At 42.0% G+C, this 16,833-nt stretch overlaps 1 protein-coding gene across 2 annotated transcripts in view; it reads right to left on the bottom strand.

Moving 5' to 3' along the window:
* The window catches only part of LOC110532018 (fibrillin-2-like), a 111,149-nt gene that overhangs the window by 61,980 nt on the left and 32,336 nt on the right, over positions 1-16,833 (bottom strand). For both annotated transcript variants that reach the window (XM_036965331.2, XM_036965390.2), the window contains exons 7-8: positions 13,699-13,896; positions 6,849-6,974 (exon numbers count right to left, since the gene is read on the bottom strand). In XM_036965331.2, the coding sequence (XP_036821226.2) occupies positions 6,849-6,974; positions 13,699-13,896 (324 nt within the window). The remainder of the gene's footprint in view (positions 1-6,848; positions 6,975-13,698; positions 13,897-16,833) is intronic.

Below are 16,833 nucleotides of genomic sequence, written 5' to 3'. Positions count from 1 at the left end.
TCTCTGCATGTGTGAGAAAGTGTATATGTGTGTGTGTGGGTGTGTGTGTGTGTAACTGTGTATGTCTGTACAGTATGCGTGTGTGTGTGTTAGGGTTGCACATTTTGGGGAATATTCAGAGGTGGAAACTTTCTGTGGGAATTAACGGGAATATATGGGAATTAACGGAAATATATGCAAATTAATATTATTACCAATTAAATGTAATGTTCTTTGCATTGGATATATTTACCATATCATATGGAGACAGAAAAATACACCTATTACCTTATCATAAGTAGACATAATTGCAAATGAATAAATCCTTCCAATCCTTCAAATAAAAAAAAACGCTTTAGTTACGAATCGAACTTTAATTAAATGAGTTGACTCTTCACATGGGATGATTTCACTGGGGAATATTGAATGATCCCCAATGATCCATCACATCTCCCAAAAACTTTTTCAACATACATCTGTAAAATGATAGTGTAGAAACTAAAGCTTTGGTTGTCTTCCTCTCAGGCTTCCATGTCTTCTTCCTGGACCTCCTCAATGTCCACCTCTTGAACATCAGACTCATCTGTCACTTTCCAAACTGAGGATGGCTCGTTGTCAGGCTGGTCAGCCTGTTGCATGCTTTGGTGTGTGTGTGTGTTCCCAAACAAAGATCAGTTGCGCTCTGAGGCGGCTGATGTTGGTGGGATTTGGAGGATGATGGAGGCAACAGGGGAAAGAGCCTCAGATCCACAAAGTCCCTTCTACCAGGTGGCTGATGAGATATGTTGGCACGACTGCCATATTGCCATATTGCAGTCTGTACAGTATGTGTGTGTATCTACATGTATAAGTGTTCGACGCTATGGGGAGGTCCTTATATATAACACTAAAATCATCTCTGCTCTGTAAGTGTTTCTTTGTTCTAGCGCTAACAGCTGGTCCTGGGCCAGTAGTCTGTATTTATCGAAGGAAAATGAGGGGGCAAAAAACGAGAGGAAAAAACAACAACAACTATGAAATCAGGTCGATTGCTTTGGCCTAGAAGAACTACCTCCCTGACATGTTAACAGCTCCAAGGCTAGCTCCACAGGAACATGAGGCCATGTTGGTGCATAAACTTGGAAGGCATTTTGAAACCCATTTTCCCTTTGGAAAACAGATGGTGGTCTGTGATGTCTTAACCGAACAAAATGGGGTTTGAATCGCTCAATCTCAGAGCTGTGCTATTTGAGGTATCTGGACATTCACAGTTATGGATGGTTCAACTCAGTATTCTCTACCCTTTAATGGGCTATGGAATGCTTGATGTTTTGAAACTAAAACTGACTGCCCCACTTAAGTTCAAACACAATGTTCCCTAAAAGCTGCCCCATCCACCATCCAACCCCCACCTTGGCCCAAGCAAAGCCCACGTACGGAGCCTCAGGCTTGGGGCTGTAATTACTTAACCTTCAAGGACCTCCACCCCCATACGCTGCCTCTCACTCCACCAGGCTTCAAAGACTACAGGGCATAGGTCACCTCTCCTGCTTGTCCAGACAATAGGCCTCCAGTCATCATAAGACCATAGCACAATCCAGCATTTCAGTGGGACTGTGATAGGACAGCCGCCATCACATGACCAACTAATTTGACACCGTGGCCTCTCACACCTCTTTCTTTTCTGGTTAGAGCCAGTTTGCACTGTTCTGTGAAGAGAGTAGTACACAGCGTTGTATGAGATCTTCAGTTCTTGGCAATTTCTCGCATGGAATACTTTAATTTCTCAGAACCAGAACAGACTGACGAGTTTCAGAAGAAAGTTATTTGTTTCTGGCCATTTTGAGCCTGTAATCGAACCCACAAATGCTGATGCTCCAGATACTCAACTAGTCTAAAGAAGGCCAGTTTTATTGCTTCTTTAATCAGGACAACAGTTTTCAGCTGTGCTAACATAATTGCAAAAGAGTTTTCTAATGATCAATTAGCCTTTTAAAATGATAAACTTGGATTAGCTAACACAACGCGCCATTGGAACACAGGAGTGATGGTTGCTGATAATGTAGATATTCCATAAAAATCTGCCGTTTCCAGCTACAATAGTCATTTACAACATGAACAATGTCTACACTGTATTTCTGATCCATTTGATGTTATTTTAATGGACAAAAAAAGGTGCAACAACAAGGACATTTCTAAGTGACCCCAAACTTTTGAACGGTAGTGTATATATTTATATTCTGGAATCTGGTCCGGAAGCTAATTTCCTGCAATTCTATCCATTTTGCTATGGGGTTTTGTACTGTGTATTTAAATACTGTATTCTTGACATAGCTCACTCTAATACTTCTGCTAATGTACATAGCATTTTAGTTACACTGCTTATACACACAGCATTGGTATGTGTAGCCGATGTGAAATGGCTAGCTAGTTAGCGGTGGTGCGCGCTAGTGGCTTTTCAATCGGTGACGTCACTTGCTCTGAGACCTTGAAGTAGTGGTTCCCCTTGCTCTGCAAGGGCTGCGGCTTTTGTGGAGCGATGGGTAACGAGGTCGGGGCAAGGGGATGGACATAAAGTCTATACTGTTACATATAGCACTATATACTAGATTCTTGATATAGCTCACAGTAATATATCTACTGCTGACCATATTATTCTTAGTATACCTTGTGTAAATTCATCCGGTGTATATACGTATAGATGGCATTTGGATTACTGTTACAGTGCTATTTGGGTTACATAACTGGTTTAGTTTTTTAAAGCTGCAATATGTAACTTTTTGGGCGACCTGACAAAATTCACATAGAATGTGAGTTATAGATCTGTCATTCTCATTGAAAGCAATTCTAAGAATATGTTCTATGTACGCTATTTCTATGCTTCCCGTTTTAAGTTTAGTCTTTTACTTTCGGGTTTGTACACCAGCTTCAAACTCCTGAAAATACAATATTTTTGGTTATTGAAAATGTTTTTAACAGAGGTTTAGATGGTACAATGATTCGGTAGACTATACTTGCTTGTTTTGTCACAGAAACTGAAATTAGGCAAATTATTCTAATTTTAGCAACCCGGAAATGGTGGAGCGATTTCTGCATAGTGAATCTTTAAATACATATTTGTAAAATTATTTGTGCACTTATCATAAGCATTTAGCGGCAACTGCTATAACATCTGCTAAACTGAGTATGCAACCAATACATTTTTATTTTATTTTATTTTGAGTTTCTTCCAGGTATATGACTGTTTCTAACCCTTCATTGACCCTCAGGGTCTACTGATATCCCCCAGCTGATCTCTCTCTCTACATCTGTTACTGGACACCCAGGCCCTGTTCAAAAAATGCATTCATTCCCTTCCAGCCATTACAATGAGCCCGTCCTCCTTTAGCTCCTCCCACCAGCCTCTTCTGGAACTGACTGGGTGAGGAGTGAGGTGGGTAAAGGACCTAATATTGGTCATGCTCTGCACTATCACTTAACGCAAGAGTTCTCAAAGTGGGGTCCGCGGAGGTCCGTGGCCAGAATATATAACAAGAGTATATTATTACTTCGGAAAGTATTCAGACCCCTTGACTTTTCCCACATTTTGTTACGTTACAGCCGTATCGTAAAATTTATGAAATTGTTTTTTTCCCTCATCAGTCTACACACACCATACCCCATAACGACAAAGCAAAACAAGTTTTTAGACATTTTTGCTAATTCATTCAAAATATATATTTATTCAGACCCTTTACTCAGTACTTTTTTGAAACACCTTCGGCAGCGTCGAGTCTTCTTGGGTATGACCCTACAAGCATGGCACACATTTATTTGGGGAGTTTCTCCTATTCTTCTCTGCAGATCCTCTCAAGCTCTATCATGTTGGATGGGGAGTGCAGCTGCACAGCTATTTTCAGATCTCTCCAGAGATGTTTGACCGGGTTCAAGTCTGGGCTCTGGCTGGGCCACTCAAGGACATTCAGAGACTTGTCCCAAAGCCACTCCTGCGTTGTCTTGGCTGTGTGCTTAGGGTTGTTGTCCTGTTGGAAGGTGAATGTTTGCCTCAGTCTGACGCTCTGAGTGCTCTGGAGCAGGTTTTCATCAAGGATCTCTCTGTACTCTTCTCCATTCATCTTTGCCTCGATCCTAACTAGTCTCCCAGTCCCTGCCGCTGAAAAACATCCCCACAGTATGATGCTGCCACCACCATGCTTCACCGTAGGGATGGTGCCAGGTTTCCTCTAGATGTGGCGCTTGGCATTCAGGTCATGGAGTTCAATCTTGGTTTCATCAGACTAGAGAATCTTGTTTCTCATGGTCTGAGAGTCGTTAGGTGCCTTTTGGCAACTCCAAGCAGGCTGTTGTGTGCCTTTTACTGAGGAGTGGCTTCCGTCTGTCCACTCTACCAGAAAGGCCTGATTCGTGGAGTGCTGCAGAGATGGTTGTCCTTCTAGAAGGTTCTCCCATCTCCACAGAGGAATTCAGAGTGATCAACAGGTTCTTTGTCACCTCCCTGACCAAGGTCCTTCTACCCTGATTGCTCAGTTTGGCCGGGCGGCCAGCTCTAGGAAGAGTCTTGGTGGTTCCAAACATCTTCCATTTAAGAATGATGGAGGCAACTGTGTTCTTGGGGACCTTCAATGCTGCAGAAATGTTTTGGTACCCTTCCCCAGATATCTGCCTCGACACAATCCTGTCTCGGAGCTCTATGGACAATTCCTTCGACCTCATGGCTTGGTTTTTGCTCTAAGATGCACTGTCAACTGTTGGACCTTATATAGACAGGTGTGTGCCTTTCCAAATCATGTCCAATCAATTTAATTTACCACAGGTGGACTCCAATCAAGTTGTAGAAACATCTCAAGGATGATCAATGGAAACAGGATGCACCTGAACTCAATTTCGAGTTGCATAGCAAACGGTCTGAATACTTATGTAAATAAGCTATTTCTGTTTTTATTTTTTATACATTTGCAAAAAAATCTAAAAAACAGTTTTCGCTTTGTCATTATGAGGTATTGTGTGTAGATTGCTAAGATAAACATTATATTTAATAAATTTTAGAATAAGGCTGAAACGTAACAAAATGTGGAAAAAGTTAAGGGGTCTGAATACTTTCCGAAGGCATTACTAACAACAGATTAAACAACTTTTGGCAAAGGGATCCATGGAATTGTACCTTTATTTAACTAGGCAAGTCAGTTAAGAACAAATTCTTCTTTTCAATGGCGGCCTAGGAACATTGGGTTAACTGCCTGTTCAGGGGCAGAACGACAGACCTTGTCAGCTCGGGGACAATGCTCAGACCACTAGGCTACCCTGCCACCCCATAAGTTGAATAAGTTTAAATTGTGAAAACAATACAAAGTAATATTATTCATCTGCAATTTATGTTCCTAACCCTGGGCAACATGGGCCTGGAAGACTCACAGGGATATTGGTATCCACAGTACAATTATATATTTTTCAACTCAAAACTATTTCCCCCAAATGTTATTTTTGTACATAAATGCACTCACTGCATTTTAAGCTTTAAAACTGAGAAGTTTTCTCTCTGCCAAAATGTGTAGAACTTTAGGAAATTAGCTTGAAACCTGCATGAAAATGTATCCGATGCCAAGAGGCAGGACTTTTAAATGTTCTTTCCCCGGGTCAGAGACTTGGTTCGTTCAGTCATGCACTGCAGACGTCATAGTAAAAATTCAATGTAGACTATTTTTATCGCACTCAAGTTGTGTTCTGATTATGAGAGGGTGCCTGATGAATTTGCTATCACAAAACCCTAGACTTAATGAGTCCCTAAGGTCATTGATTATTACAATGCCTCTCTCTACCTGAGAGGAGCAAGGGGATGGTTTATACACGGTTTATACACCATAACCCTGCTGAGTCAGCGTTTATGTACTCCTTCTCTCCTGCTGGGCTGGTTTAATAAGGACTCAATCCTAACATGAGATGTGTGTGCGTACTGTAATTCAGACTTTGGGTAATATAAGGGACACATTACATTGATGTCAATGAGAGGTATGCGTGGGACAGTGAGTTAGGCATGCAATCTCCAGATTGAAGCTAAACTGTTGTGAGGTTTTAAGGTATAGTATACTACTTTGGTATGTACTTGTATGGTACAGTATGATGTTAGAGTACAAGTTCCTATGAGCCACTACCTGGACTGAGAATAGTGATTGGCAGGTAGAGGGGAAAACAAAGTGCACACAACTATACTCCTAGACAGCACATCAGACAGTGTAGTTAAGTGGGTGAAATACCTCTGGCTGAAACAGTCCCGGAGCTCTTTCCAACCTCCCCAAAGACTAGGAACCCATCCAAGGTCTACAGCCCCCACCTTGCAAAGTGCCTCAGCCTGTCTGTCTTCATTATGCATTGTTTAAATTCCACCCAATCAACACATAGCAATGCGACCCTTAACTGGAGTGTGTGTGTGTGTGTGTGTGTGTGTGTGTGTGTGTGTGTGTGTGTGTGTGTGTGTGTGTGTGTGTGTGTGTGTGTGTGTGTGTGTGTGTGTGTGTGTGTGTGTGTGTGCGTGTGTGTGTGTGTCTGTGTGTGTCTGTGTGTGTGTGTGTGGATTTCCATATCAGTGACCAGATAACCACAGAAGCTAATCGCCACTGACTGTCTGGCAAAAGTATTCAAAACACTGATAATAGTGCATAACAAAACCCAGGCAAAAAACAAAACAAAACAAAACTATGCTCACAATTCAAAATCCTTCCTCTAATTCTTAACTGAGGCACTGAGTTCAGTTAGCTAAGCCTACTAAAATGATGACCAATATGTTTTCCATTACATGAATTCAGTGTAAGTAATACATTCCAGTTTGTTATATCATGTGAATAATAATATGGTATTACTACAGGGGTTAAGTGAGAGAGCTGTGTGTAACTCACCTTCACACTTGTGGCTGGTGTCACTCTGGCGATGGCCCGCGGGACATTTACACTCATAGGAGCCCACTGTGTTGATACAGTTACCTCCTGCACACAGCCCAGGGATGGCCTGACACTCATCCACATCTAGAGAAGGGAGAGGGGGAGAGGGTGGGAAATTGAGGGAGAGAAAGAGAGGAAGAGAAAAGGATAGGGATAGAGGGAGGGAAGAAGAATGGAGACCATTAGCACAAATAAGCAGTACTTAACACGAGTTGCTTTAAGAGATGCTGTTTAAGTACTCTGAGTCTGCTCTTAACGAGTGAAGAATCTTCTGAAGCTTTACTGCCCACCCACTAACCTTGAATCAAATGGAGTCTATAAATGTGGTTGAAATAAATGTGGATTTTAAGCTCTGTGATATACAGTGTCTTAGATTTTAAAGGGAAGTAGGTATAAACATTACATCACTGTACCACAACCAATCATGATCGGTCATATGGCTAAAATACGCTTTTCAGGAGTTTTTGTTGCAGCATTAAAACCAGTTTACAGGGGCACAGCAGGACAGAACAGGGCACCGCCACCTAGGAACCAAGACCAGTCCAGACTGTAGCCCTTGTTTGAGCAGGGAGTGGGTTCATGTACACGTATGTTTTCTATCATGCCGTGAGTAAAGATGACGGAACTGTATGCGTAGGGTTTTGATTGGACAGTGGACACCGTAACCAGGAAACACAAAACAGTGTCTTCTTTAAACTGGCTTAATGAGAGGGAAAAGTCATTTATCACCTCATCTTCCTCCCCTCTTCACACATTTACACTTTGTTAGCTCACAGTCTGGCCACGATAGCCAGGAAGAGGTGTTGGCATTTCATCATCTTCAGTGGAAACACATTGACAGACCCCTCAGTGTGTCTAGAGGGGTTCGTCTGGGTATGTGAATATGTGCTGAGACTGGTATGTGTCTGGATGGTATGAAGACATGGACATAGAAACACTACGTGTGGGCAGAGACGTGCACACACACCTGGTCATCTAACGCTGCACCAGTCTCAGAGAGGGAAGTTGGCACACCTTACCAGTATCCAGCCAAGCAACCAAGATTTATACCCCCTCTCTCTCTCACCCCACACACACACACACACACACACACACACACACACACACACACACACACACACACACACACACACACACACACACACACACACACACACACACACACACACACACACAAACTCAGTCTGTTTCTAATCATGTGAATACCTTCGACCTCTATTCCTTTTTAACAAAGCCTGAAAATGTGCTCTCATGTTGAGGAGCGCCGACTGCCAGCGGCGGCAAGAGCATCCAAACCCATGATGTCTGGAATGCTTTCCTTACATTGGGATTCATGTGCATGTGTGCTTTGAACTGGTTCCAACAGGACTTTTTGGGGGGCTTTCTGGAGAATAGGTGACTTCCTTGGTGTGTATTGTATATAAAGGCAGACTGATAGAGGCTCAGTGAGAGAACATGACTTTTCAGATAAAAAATACTATAACAGAAAAGCTATCAGGAAGGAAGGATTTTATTAAGCTATAACTGTCATACAGTCATGTCTGTGGCCAGGCCTATTCATTTAGCAATAATTGTGTGTAATGAATGATTTGACTCAGAGTTGAATGTACAATGTCTGCTGAATGTACAATGTGTACCATGTGTAATAACTTGAATCAGCTTTGGATATTTTAGGAATACTTTGGTTTTTGAAGTGTCTTAAGGGCACATCTGAGGTATGATTTAGTTTGAGCATCAATTGTTTTCTTGCTTTTTGTCCTGTGGCCAAAGCGGACAAATAATCCACTGAGCACATACGTCAATTCAACGTCTATTCATGGTAATGAAGTGGAAACAACGTTGACAAAACCCCAAGGCGCCCAGTCACATCGGTAATTCAAAGGTGTGCAGAGTGAAGTTTGAAAGCCTAACTGCTGTTTCAGGATCGTATTTATTTTTCAGTTGTTCAGTTCTTTACAGCTATTTTTCATTAGAATGTGTGCAAAAGCTTTTGTATAAAATGTGTCTCTCAGCACACCTTACTGAGAATGTGTCAACACTCAACATGCACTTTAGAGGACACTGCTGACTTGCAAAACGACTAGCCACATCTAAAACTGACCTTACCTTAACCCTTACCTTAAACAAACCCTTATCCCTGACCCTAACTTAATTATAAATCATTCTGAAATTAAATATCTGTCTGGAATGGAGCGAATGGAATGGCATCAAACACAAGGAAACCACGTGTTTGATGTATTTGATACCATTTAAGGTACTACCAACCTCCTGTGGTATGTATGTGTCTAACAGAAGTGTTTTCTGAGGCCTCCCAAGTGGTGCAGTGGTCTAAGGCACTGCATCACAGTGTTAGCTGTGCCACTAGATGATCCTGGTTCAAGTCCAGGCTCTATAACAACCAGTTATAGAGGTGGGGTGTCCTTGTCCCATTGTGCTCTAGTGACTCCTGTGGTGGGTTGGGTGCATGTATGCTGACATGGTTGCAAGGTGTTTACTCCAACACACTGGTGGTTAGAGCATTGGGCCAGTAACCAAAAGGTTGCTAGGTCAAATCCCTGAGCTGACATGGTAAAAATCTGTTGTCATTGTAAATAAGAATTTGTTCTTAACTGACTTGCCTAGTTAAATTTTAAAAAAGGGGGCATTTTTTATTTTACTAGGCAAGCCAATTAAGAACAAATTCTTATTTACAATGACGGCCTACACCGGCGACCCTGGGCCAGTTGTGCGCCGCCCTATGGGACTCCCTATCACGGCCGGTTCTGATATAGTCTGGATTCAAACCAGGGTGTCTGTAGTGACGCTGAGATGCAGTGATGGGTTGTGTTTCAGAGGATGCATGGCTCTCTACTTTTCCTGAGTCCGTACGGGAGTTGCAGCAATGAGACAAGACTTTAACTACCAATTGGAACCACAAAAAATATTTATATATTTTTTTATATGAAATAAGAAGTGTTCTCCAAAATGTCCCAGATATGTTAATATACAAATCTTATGCAATAGAGAGATTTTACACCAGTGGACTCTATCAAGTACTGCTGAAATCAATTTGATCTGTCTGTATACGATGACACCTAGTGGTCTTATGGTTGATTTCTCCCTAACCATTATTTTTATCTCCCCCTCTCTGCTCACTGTTTTTGTGATCTGGTAGGTCCCTGAAAACTGTCTTCACTTCGTTCCTGTGCCAGAACTACGAGCCAAATGTCAGAGGAATTGTGGACCAATATGCAATGTATTGAGTGATATTTTGTTGCATTTTTGGTGTGACAGCAAGATGTATAGCTAGTTCATGGAGATGGCACATCTAGCTACTTTAAACTTCACAACATGCTCGCTCATGGCTATGTGAATTAATGTGTACTGACTGCATTGCATGAGAGCTGTATCTGTGTATGTGCCGGCATTTTTGCGTCCCATAGGACAGACCGTCCTGGTTGAAATGTTGACAACACTAGAGGGTCTACCATTTTTGACAACAATGATCCTACCATGCATGCAAAGCTAGTTTGCATCTTCTTTAAATTATACTTTACTAGCTAACATAGCTAGATCATCAAACTGTATTTTCTTATTAGGGCCTTGAATCTCATACACGGACCTCACTGTCACCACTGGTCATCTAGCTAGCCAGGGATGCATCAGTTTCCATTGGACTAGACTAACGCTGGCTAGCATATGAACGCATACACCCTAGTCGTGGGTCTGCAAAATCAGGCAAATGGTACTGAACTCATGATAAAATAATGTTTTGACATTGTAGTAGCTATTGCTGTTTTGGTTGTTTGTTTTTCGCTTAGTGACATTGTGAATATCATCTTTTTGTCATTTAACTCTGATTTATCTAGCTTTATCTAATCCGGTTTCGGCATGATGACTGGTCCCAAAATTACACATTTTTATTATTTGTAATTTTGGTTTTGGAGTTTTGTGAAGCACTAATTAAACAACTCCGTTTATACCAAGTTCGATTCTCCTGCACCTGACTTCCCTGCCACCAACACGCACCCATTACACACATTCCCACAAGATTTCCCACTAATGGATATGAAGCCTCAGAAATAAAAAATCTGGTCATGGATTAGGAGCCACTTCCTATTTAGAAACATATACATCCCGTTCTCAGCATCAATAAAACTCTCTTTCCTCTATCTTGTTAAGTGTGTTCAGGTGTGTTGGCCACACCCACTAACTGGCCACCAGATTAATGAGTGCCTGTTTCCTTTGAAATGGGGTCTGTTTGAATAGCTTGAAATTAACATCTTTGTATGCGTAAAAAATCATGGCATAGTAGCTACATCCTGGTGGTGCAGTGGACTAATTCCATGGATATAAAACAGAAGATTATAGGTTTGAATCTTACTGGTCACAAAAAAAAGAAATATGTTTGCATGGTTATTGCCTAAGAAAATAAATGTCCAAGGGTCCTATTTAAAAAAAGTTAACCCCAAATAAGATAGCAGTCTGATTGAAAGTATTAAGGAAGTTATTTAAAAACACCCAAATAACCTCAGAGCGTTAATAAAACCTCCCAGGAAAACCTTCAAAGAACGAGAGTAAAATGTTCTCAGAACCTCCCTGTAACCTAAAAACAAACGTCCCAAGAACAGGAACATTTTCACATACAGCCAAAGTGAAACCAAAAACATATGTTCCCACATCTCCCAAGGAACCAAATGTGCTAGCTGGTAAGTGTCCCCCTTTGTAAAACATTACATAAAGGCAATCCATTATCATGAGATGAAGGTGTTGGCTAGACATATCCTATTAAAATCTCAACAAAGAGGAAGAGGCTCCAGTCCATGGAGGGTCGTTTGAACATTGCTGGGGGGTGAGACGCTGTGTTTCATAAGAGGGCACGCTACCTCTACACTCTTAGAAAAAAGGTGCTATCTAGAACCTTAAAGGGTTTTTTGGCTGTCCCCATAGCAGAACCCTTTTTAGGTACAGTTAGAACCCTTTCTACAGAGGGTTCTACATGGAACCCAGAAGGGTTATTTCTACATGGAACCCAGAAGGGTTATTTCTACCTGGAACACAAAGGGGTTCTACCTGGAGCTAAAAATGGTTATCCTATGGGGACAGCCAAAGAACCCTTTTGGAACCCTTTTTGCTAAGAGTGTCCATGTCATCTACTGATACAGCCTCAGTGCTTCATCTGGTTGGACTTTATGGAGCCTACCCACCTCATTTTAACATGGAAATGTAGGGAATATTTGGATGAGACGCTGATCAATGAGATTTCAACCTTTATTCACACACTCAAAGAGACAGCCAGAAGTTTGTTGAATTACCAATGTGTTATCACTATGCTTTCAACCATCTAAAAGCACAACAAAGTTCAAATGGGAATACAATGTCAGATATGTTGTATTTCTACGTGTTATCACTGTTTTATCTAATAGCACAACCAAATGACTTGGATTGCAGTTGAGATTACATTCAAAGTACATAGTGCAAGTGATCAATGTGGTTCAATATTCTGCGCAGATTGTGAAGCTCTCCTCAGACCTGAAACCTTTGCATCTTGAACATAAGACATTTATAGTTACATTAGGCAAACCTCAAAATGTAGCCATGGATGTGTTACCAAACTTAAGGTTGAATAACTACTTTTACATTCATTTGTAACCCTTCATTTTAGCTTTATATTTTTATTTACCGTATTACAAAAATATTGTTGAATTGTGTTTGGTTGACAACGCAACCAAATATATCTTTATCTGAGCCACTGACAGTTTGATTAGCTTTAGTCTTATTCTTAAACTTTTTCTGGTTGAGATGGATATGTGAATCCAACATATAAATGATTTGTGGATACACAATTCCCGTTTGTCTACAAACAAATGAATAATTGATATGCTGGATTTATGCTTCCATTTCAACCAACAATCTAATTGAAAGAATAGGACCTAATCCAATCAAACTTTAAATAAAGTTTAGTCTCATTCTTTCACTTTTCATTTTGGTTTAGTTGGAGACGTGAATACAACATATAATTTGTTAATATGCTATGTACTGTATTGCAAAAAGTGATAATGAATTGTGTTTGGTTGTCAACAAATTCCAGTTTGTCTGGAAATTAATCATTTATATGTTGGATTCACGTCTCCATCTCAACCAAGAATCAAAGTTAAATCATTTACTTATTTTTAGTTGAACCCTGGGTTCAGATAGTTTTTTTTAATAGTGGATATAACATTGAAAATCTGATATTGTTTCAAATGTATAAATTCAACAACTTTTATACAAGGTGATGACAAACATGTGGTTGAAATTTCACCCTCAAAACAACAGTTTTTCAAATCCAATGTATTTTCCACGTAGATTACACGTCACAATACGCTGACAAACAATGTTGAAACCCGGTGGGTAGTGTGGAGGCAGGGAGGGGCCAGACAATGAAGAGAGAGAGAACAGCCTGTATTTACACAGACACTGGCCTGGGTCTGCTGCTGGAATGTTGATGAAGGAAGGTGAACTTCAGTTCATGTAGCGATGAAATGAGAACTCTCCTCTCTTTCTCTGGCTTTGATGTGTATCTCAGCTCTCTCTTTCTCTCTCCATCTCTCTCTCTCTCTGTGTGTGTGTGTGTGTGTGTTGGTCTCTCTGTATGGGTGGTGGTTGCAGGCTGCAGGAGTTTGGTTGCTTATGATGACAGATCAAGTAATGGTTATAGTGTTTGTGATGAGGAGGGTGAGTGTGTTTGTGCGTGACTCACTTGTTGAGTTTATTAGACTGAAGATCATCCAGGTGTGTTTATATGCAAGTGTAAAAATGCATGTGTGTGTGTGTCTGTGCTTCTTACCCTGGCACGCTCCACTGCGGATGTTGGGGATGAAGCCTCGGCGACAGGGGTGAGGCTGTGCAGGGCACATCTCACAGGGGTGTCCCCATGCCCGTCCAATGGTGGCACAGCACAGGGTCTTGGTGCACACAATGCCACTCAGCTGGCCCTGGCACATCTGGTTGTTGACCTGCGTAAAGCAGGGCCCGGTCCTGTAGTCTAGTGGGAGATAAGGAGAAAGCAGGATACCTAGTCAGTTGTACAACTGAATGCATTCAACTGAAACGTGTCTTCCGTATATTACCCCAACGCCTCTAAATCAGAGGTGCGGAGGGCTGCCTTATGAGAGAGAAATAGTCAGCCATTTTCTTGTTTCACTTCTTCAAAATGGCCTTCTGAATGTTCTGTATAACTGAAAGCCAAGTCTATTTCACAATTCTGCTAGCTACGTTTCATTGAATTTGAAGTGTTTTTGAATTAAATATAAATATACACTAAATATGTAAGAACACCCTTTAGTAGCATTTAAATGTTGCAGTAGGAGATATTGGGGCCTAAGTCAGAGCAGGCACTGTCTGGGTGAATTTATTTACCTCCCTCGTCTTTAACCTATTTGACTAAATGTACGCTGCTGCTCGTTCCTGGTTAGAGACTTTGGTCCGGAAATGCGTTGAAAAGTGGATTCTCCTATTCATTTGTCTAATGGGATAACTACATTATATAATGGGAGACCCATTTAGTGCTGGTTCCCATCAACAACAACCTTCCCATGACAAACATTCTCGGTCCAGCCTCAGGTCTGAAGCTGGTCTAAAGGTCTGGTGGACCGTGGTGAAGCTATCACGACCGTACCAACAACATTTGTAACCTCTCGGACTGTACTGTACTAACACAGATACAGTGTGTCACTGTGTGGAAACAAAGTAATTAGAAGAACACAATGTCCTCAGACTTCAATGGCCACCTTGCTGCGCTGCTCGCCAGGCAACGACCGCAGCAACATAATCTTGTTAACCGCACTTCACGAATCAAACACAATGAACTCATGCTGAAACCATTTGAGCAATATGAGTTCCATTCAATCGCACGTAATAAAACTCAAACGGGCCTAATGATGGCTTCTGGTGTGGTGGAAAGGCCTTATTAACTCCAGTAGTGGCGCCAAAGCTAATACAGCATTCATTAGAGGTACTGTAGATGGAGAATGAAATAGAATACAGGGTCTGAGAGGCACTGTCAGGAGGAATGTAACTAACATAAACCCTGGAGAAGTGGTTTAAGTTGATCCTCTTGAGTTCTAAAGGAGATGTACAGAGAGATAGGGCAGATTATTGTGGTCGCGCTGCTCTTATAACTCCCTGGTGCTAAAACTAAAATAAAGGTCAATCACAGCCAGCCCAGACTGAAAATGAGAGAGCAGCAGAAAGCAGAAAGAGTGAGAGAGAGAGGACAGAGCACCCAGCAACTTCTAACTGTCCCCTCTCCTCTCCTGCTCACACCCATGACCTGACCATCTTGCCTGGACAAGATTGTCCCCCTCCCAGTGGCAGAGACCCACTGGGGCGATCCCCGCCATCTGGGCTGGATTAATCTGGCCTGGTCGGCCCTGGTCCAGATGTGTCCAATGGGAACTCTGAATCACTCTGGACTACATACACAACCCCCCACTAACTAACAAACACGGCCTCTCCTCTACTCTTCTCCCAGTCAACACATTAAAAACTCATGTAAATCAGAATACTCACACTAGCTGGACTCATATGGTCCAATCCTTTATGTCCGTCATGCTTTGATCTGGTTTTGATCTAATCAACGATTTCAGTACACTCTTAGAAAAAAGGGTTGTGGAAAGGGTTCTTCATGGAACCTAATAGGGTTCTACCTGGAACCAAAAGGGTTCTTCAAAGGGATCTCTTGGGGACAGCCAAATAACCCTTTTTGGTTCTAGATAGCACCTTCTTTTCTAAGAGTGTAGAACTTAGTGGTGGAAATGAACGAGGACCAATTACCTTTATTGAGCGCTACAGTATAGGGAAGCTGTTCATGCAAAAGGTATGAGATGACTTGGAAGGGAGACATTTAAAATTTAAAGAAAGAAATAAAGAGAGAGAGAGAGAGAAAGAAAGTGAAAGCTGTGGATTTATCCCTGTCCGGCTGCCATTCCTTTGATCAGCAGTGAGGCCCTGAAAGTGAGGAGGCGCCTGGGCTTTCCCATGGCCAAACCTTTCAGAAGAGCTTTAGTCGACTGCTGGAGGCTACAGCCAAGTTCAGCAGAGCCCTGTCTGTCTGTGTGCAAACGCCCGCCCGCCAGGCCAGGCCAGGCCAAACAAAAGACTGGAGCGATCAGAGAGTTCGCTCTTTTAATGGACTGAATAACAATTGCCACGCCAAGGTCTCTATGTCTCAACGCCACAAGATCCGACTGACTCAGAACCAGACAGGCAGGCCATGCAAGAGGCCATGCAAGTGTGTGTGTGTGGACTATGATCAGGAAACATGAACATTCCAGGGCCAGAAGAGTTAGGAATGGGAATGGGGTATAAGGAGGTACTGGCAGAAGTCAACAACATTCAACAATTTGGTCTGATTACAGTTCAAATTGCTCAATAGATCAAAAACATTCACCGGAACCTCCTCTTCTGTATTCTGCCTTTCACCAACACGCCTCCATATTTAGCCACATCTGTATCCTTTCCAGGTATCTCCAGTGTCCTACACATCCTCCCAACGATATGAGCATTCTGAACTGTATGTGTGTGTGTGTGTACATGTATGTATTTGTGGCTACTTTTGTATGTGTGCACGCATCTAAACTCCTCAAATGTGTGTATAGTAGCTACACTATATATACAAAAGTATGTGGATACCCCTTCAAATGAGTGGATTTGACTATTTCAGCCACACCCGTTGCTGAAAAAAATCGTGGCACTGTCATAGGATGCCACTTTTACAACAAGTCAGTTCGTCAAATTTCAGACCTGCTAGAGCTGCAGTCAACTGTAAGTGCTGTTATTGTGATGTAGAAACATCTAGGAGAAACAACGGTTCAGCTGCAAAGTGGTAGGCGCTACAAGCTCACAGAACGGGACGGCCGAGTGCTGAAGCGCATTGTGCGTAAAAATCGTCTGTCCTCGGTTGCAACACTCACTACTGAGT

This window comes from Oncorhynchus mykiss, chromosome 1 (genome assembly GCF_057628025.1).
Source record: "Oncorhynchus mykiss isolate SJ-2025 chromosome 1, ASM5762802v1, whole genome shotgun sequence".
Lineage (NCBI taxonomy): Eukaryota > Metazoa > Chordata > Actinopteri > Salmoniformes > Salmonidae > Oncorhynchus > Oncorhynchus mykiss.
Note: the sequence above shows the minus strand (reverse complement) of the source record. Positions and strands in the feature narration are given on the sequence as shown.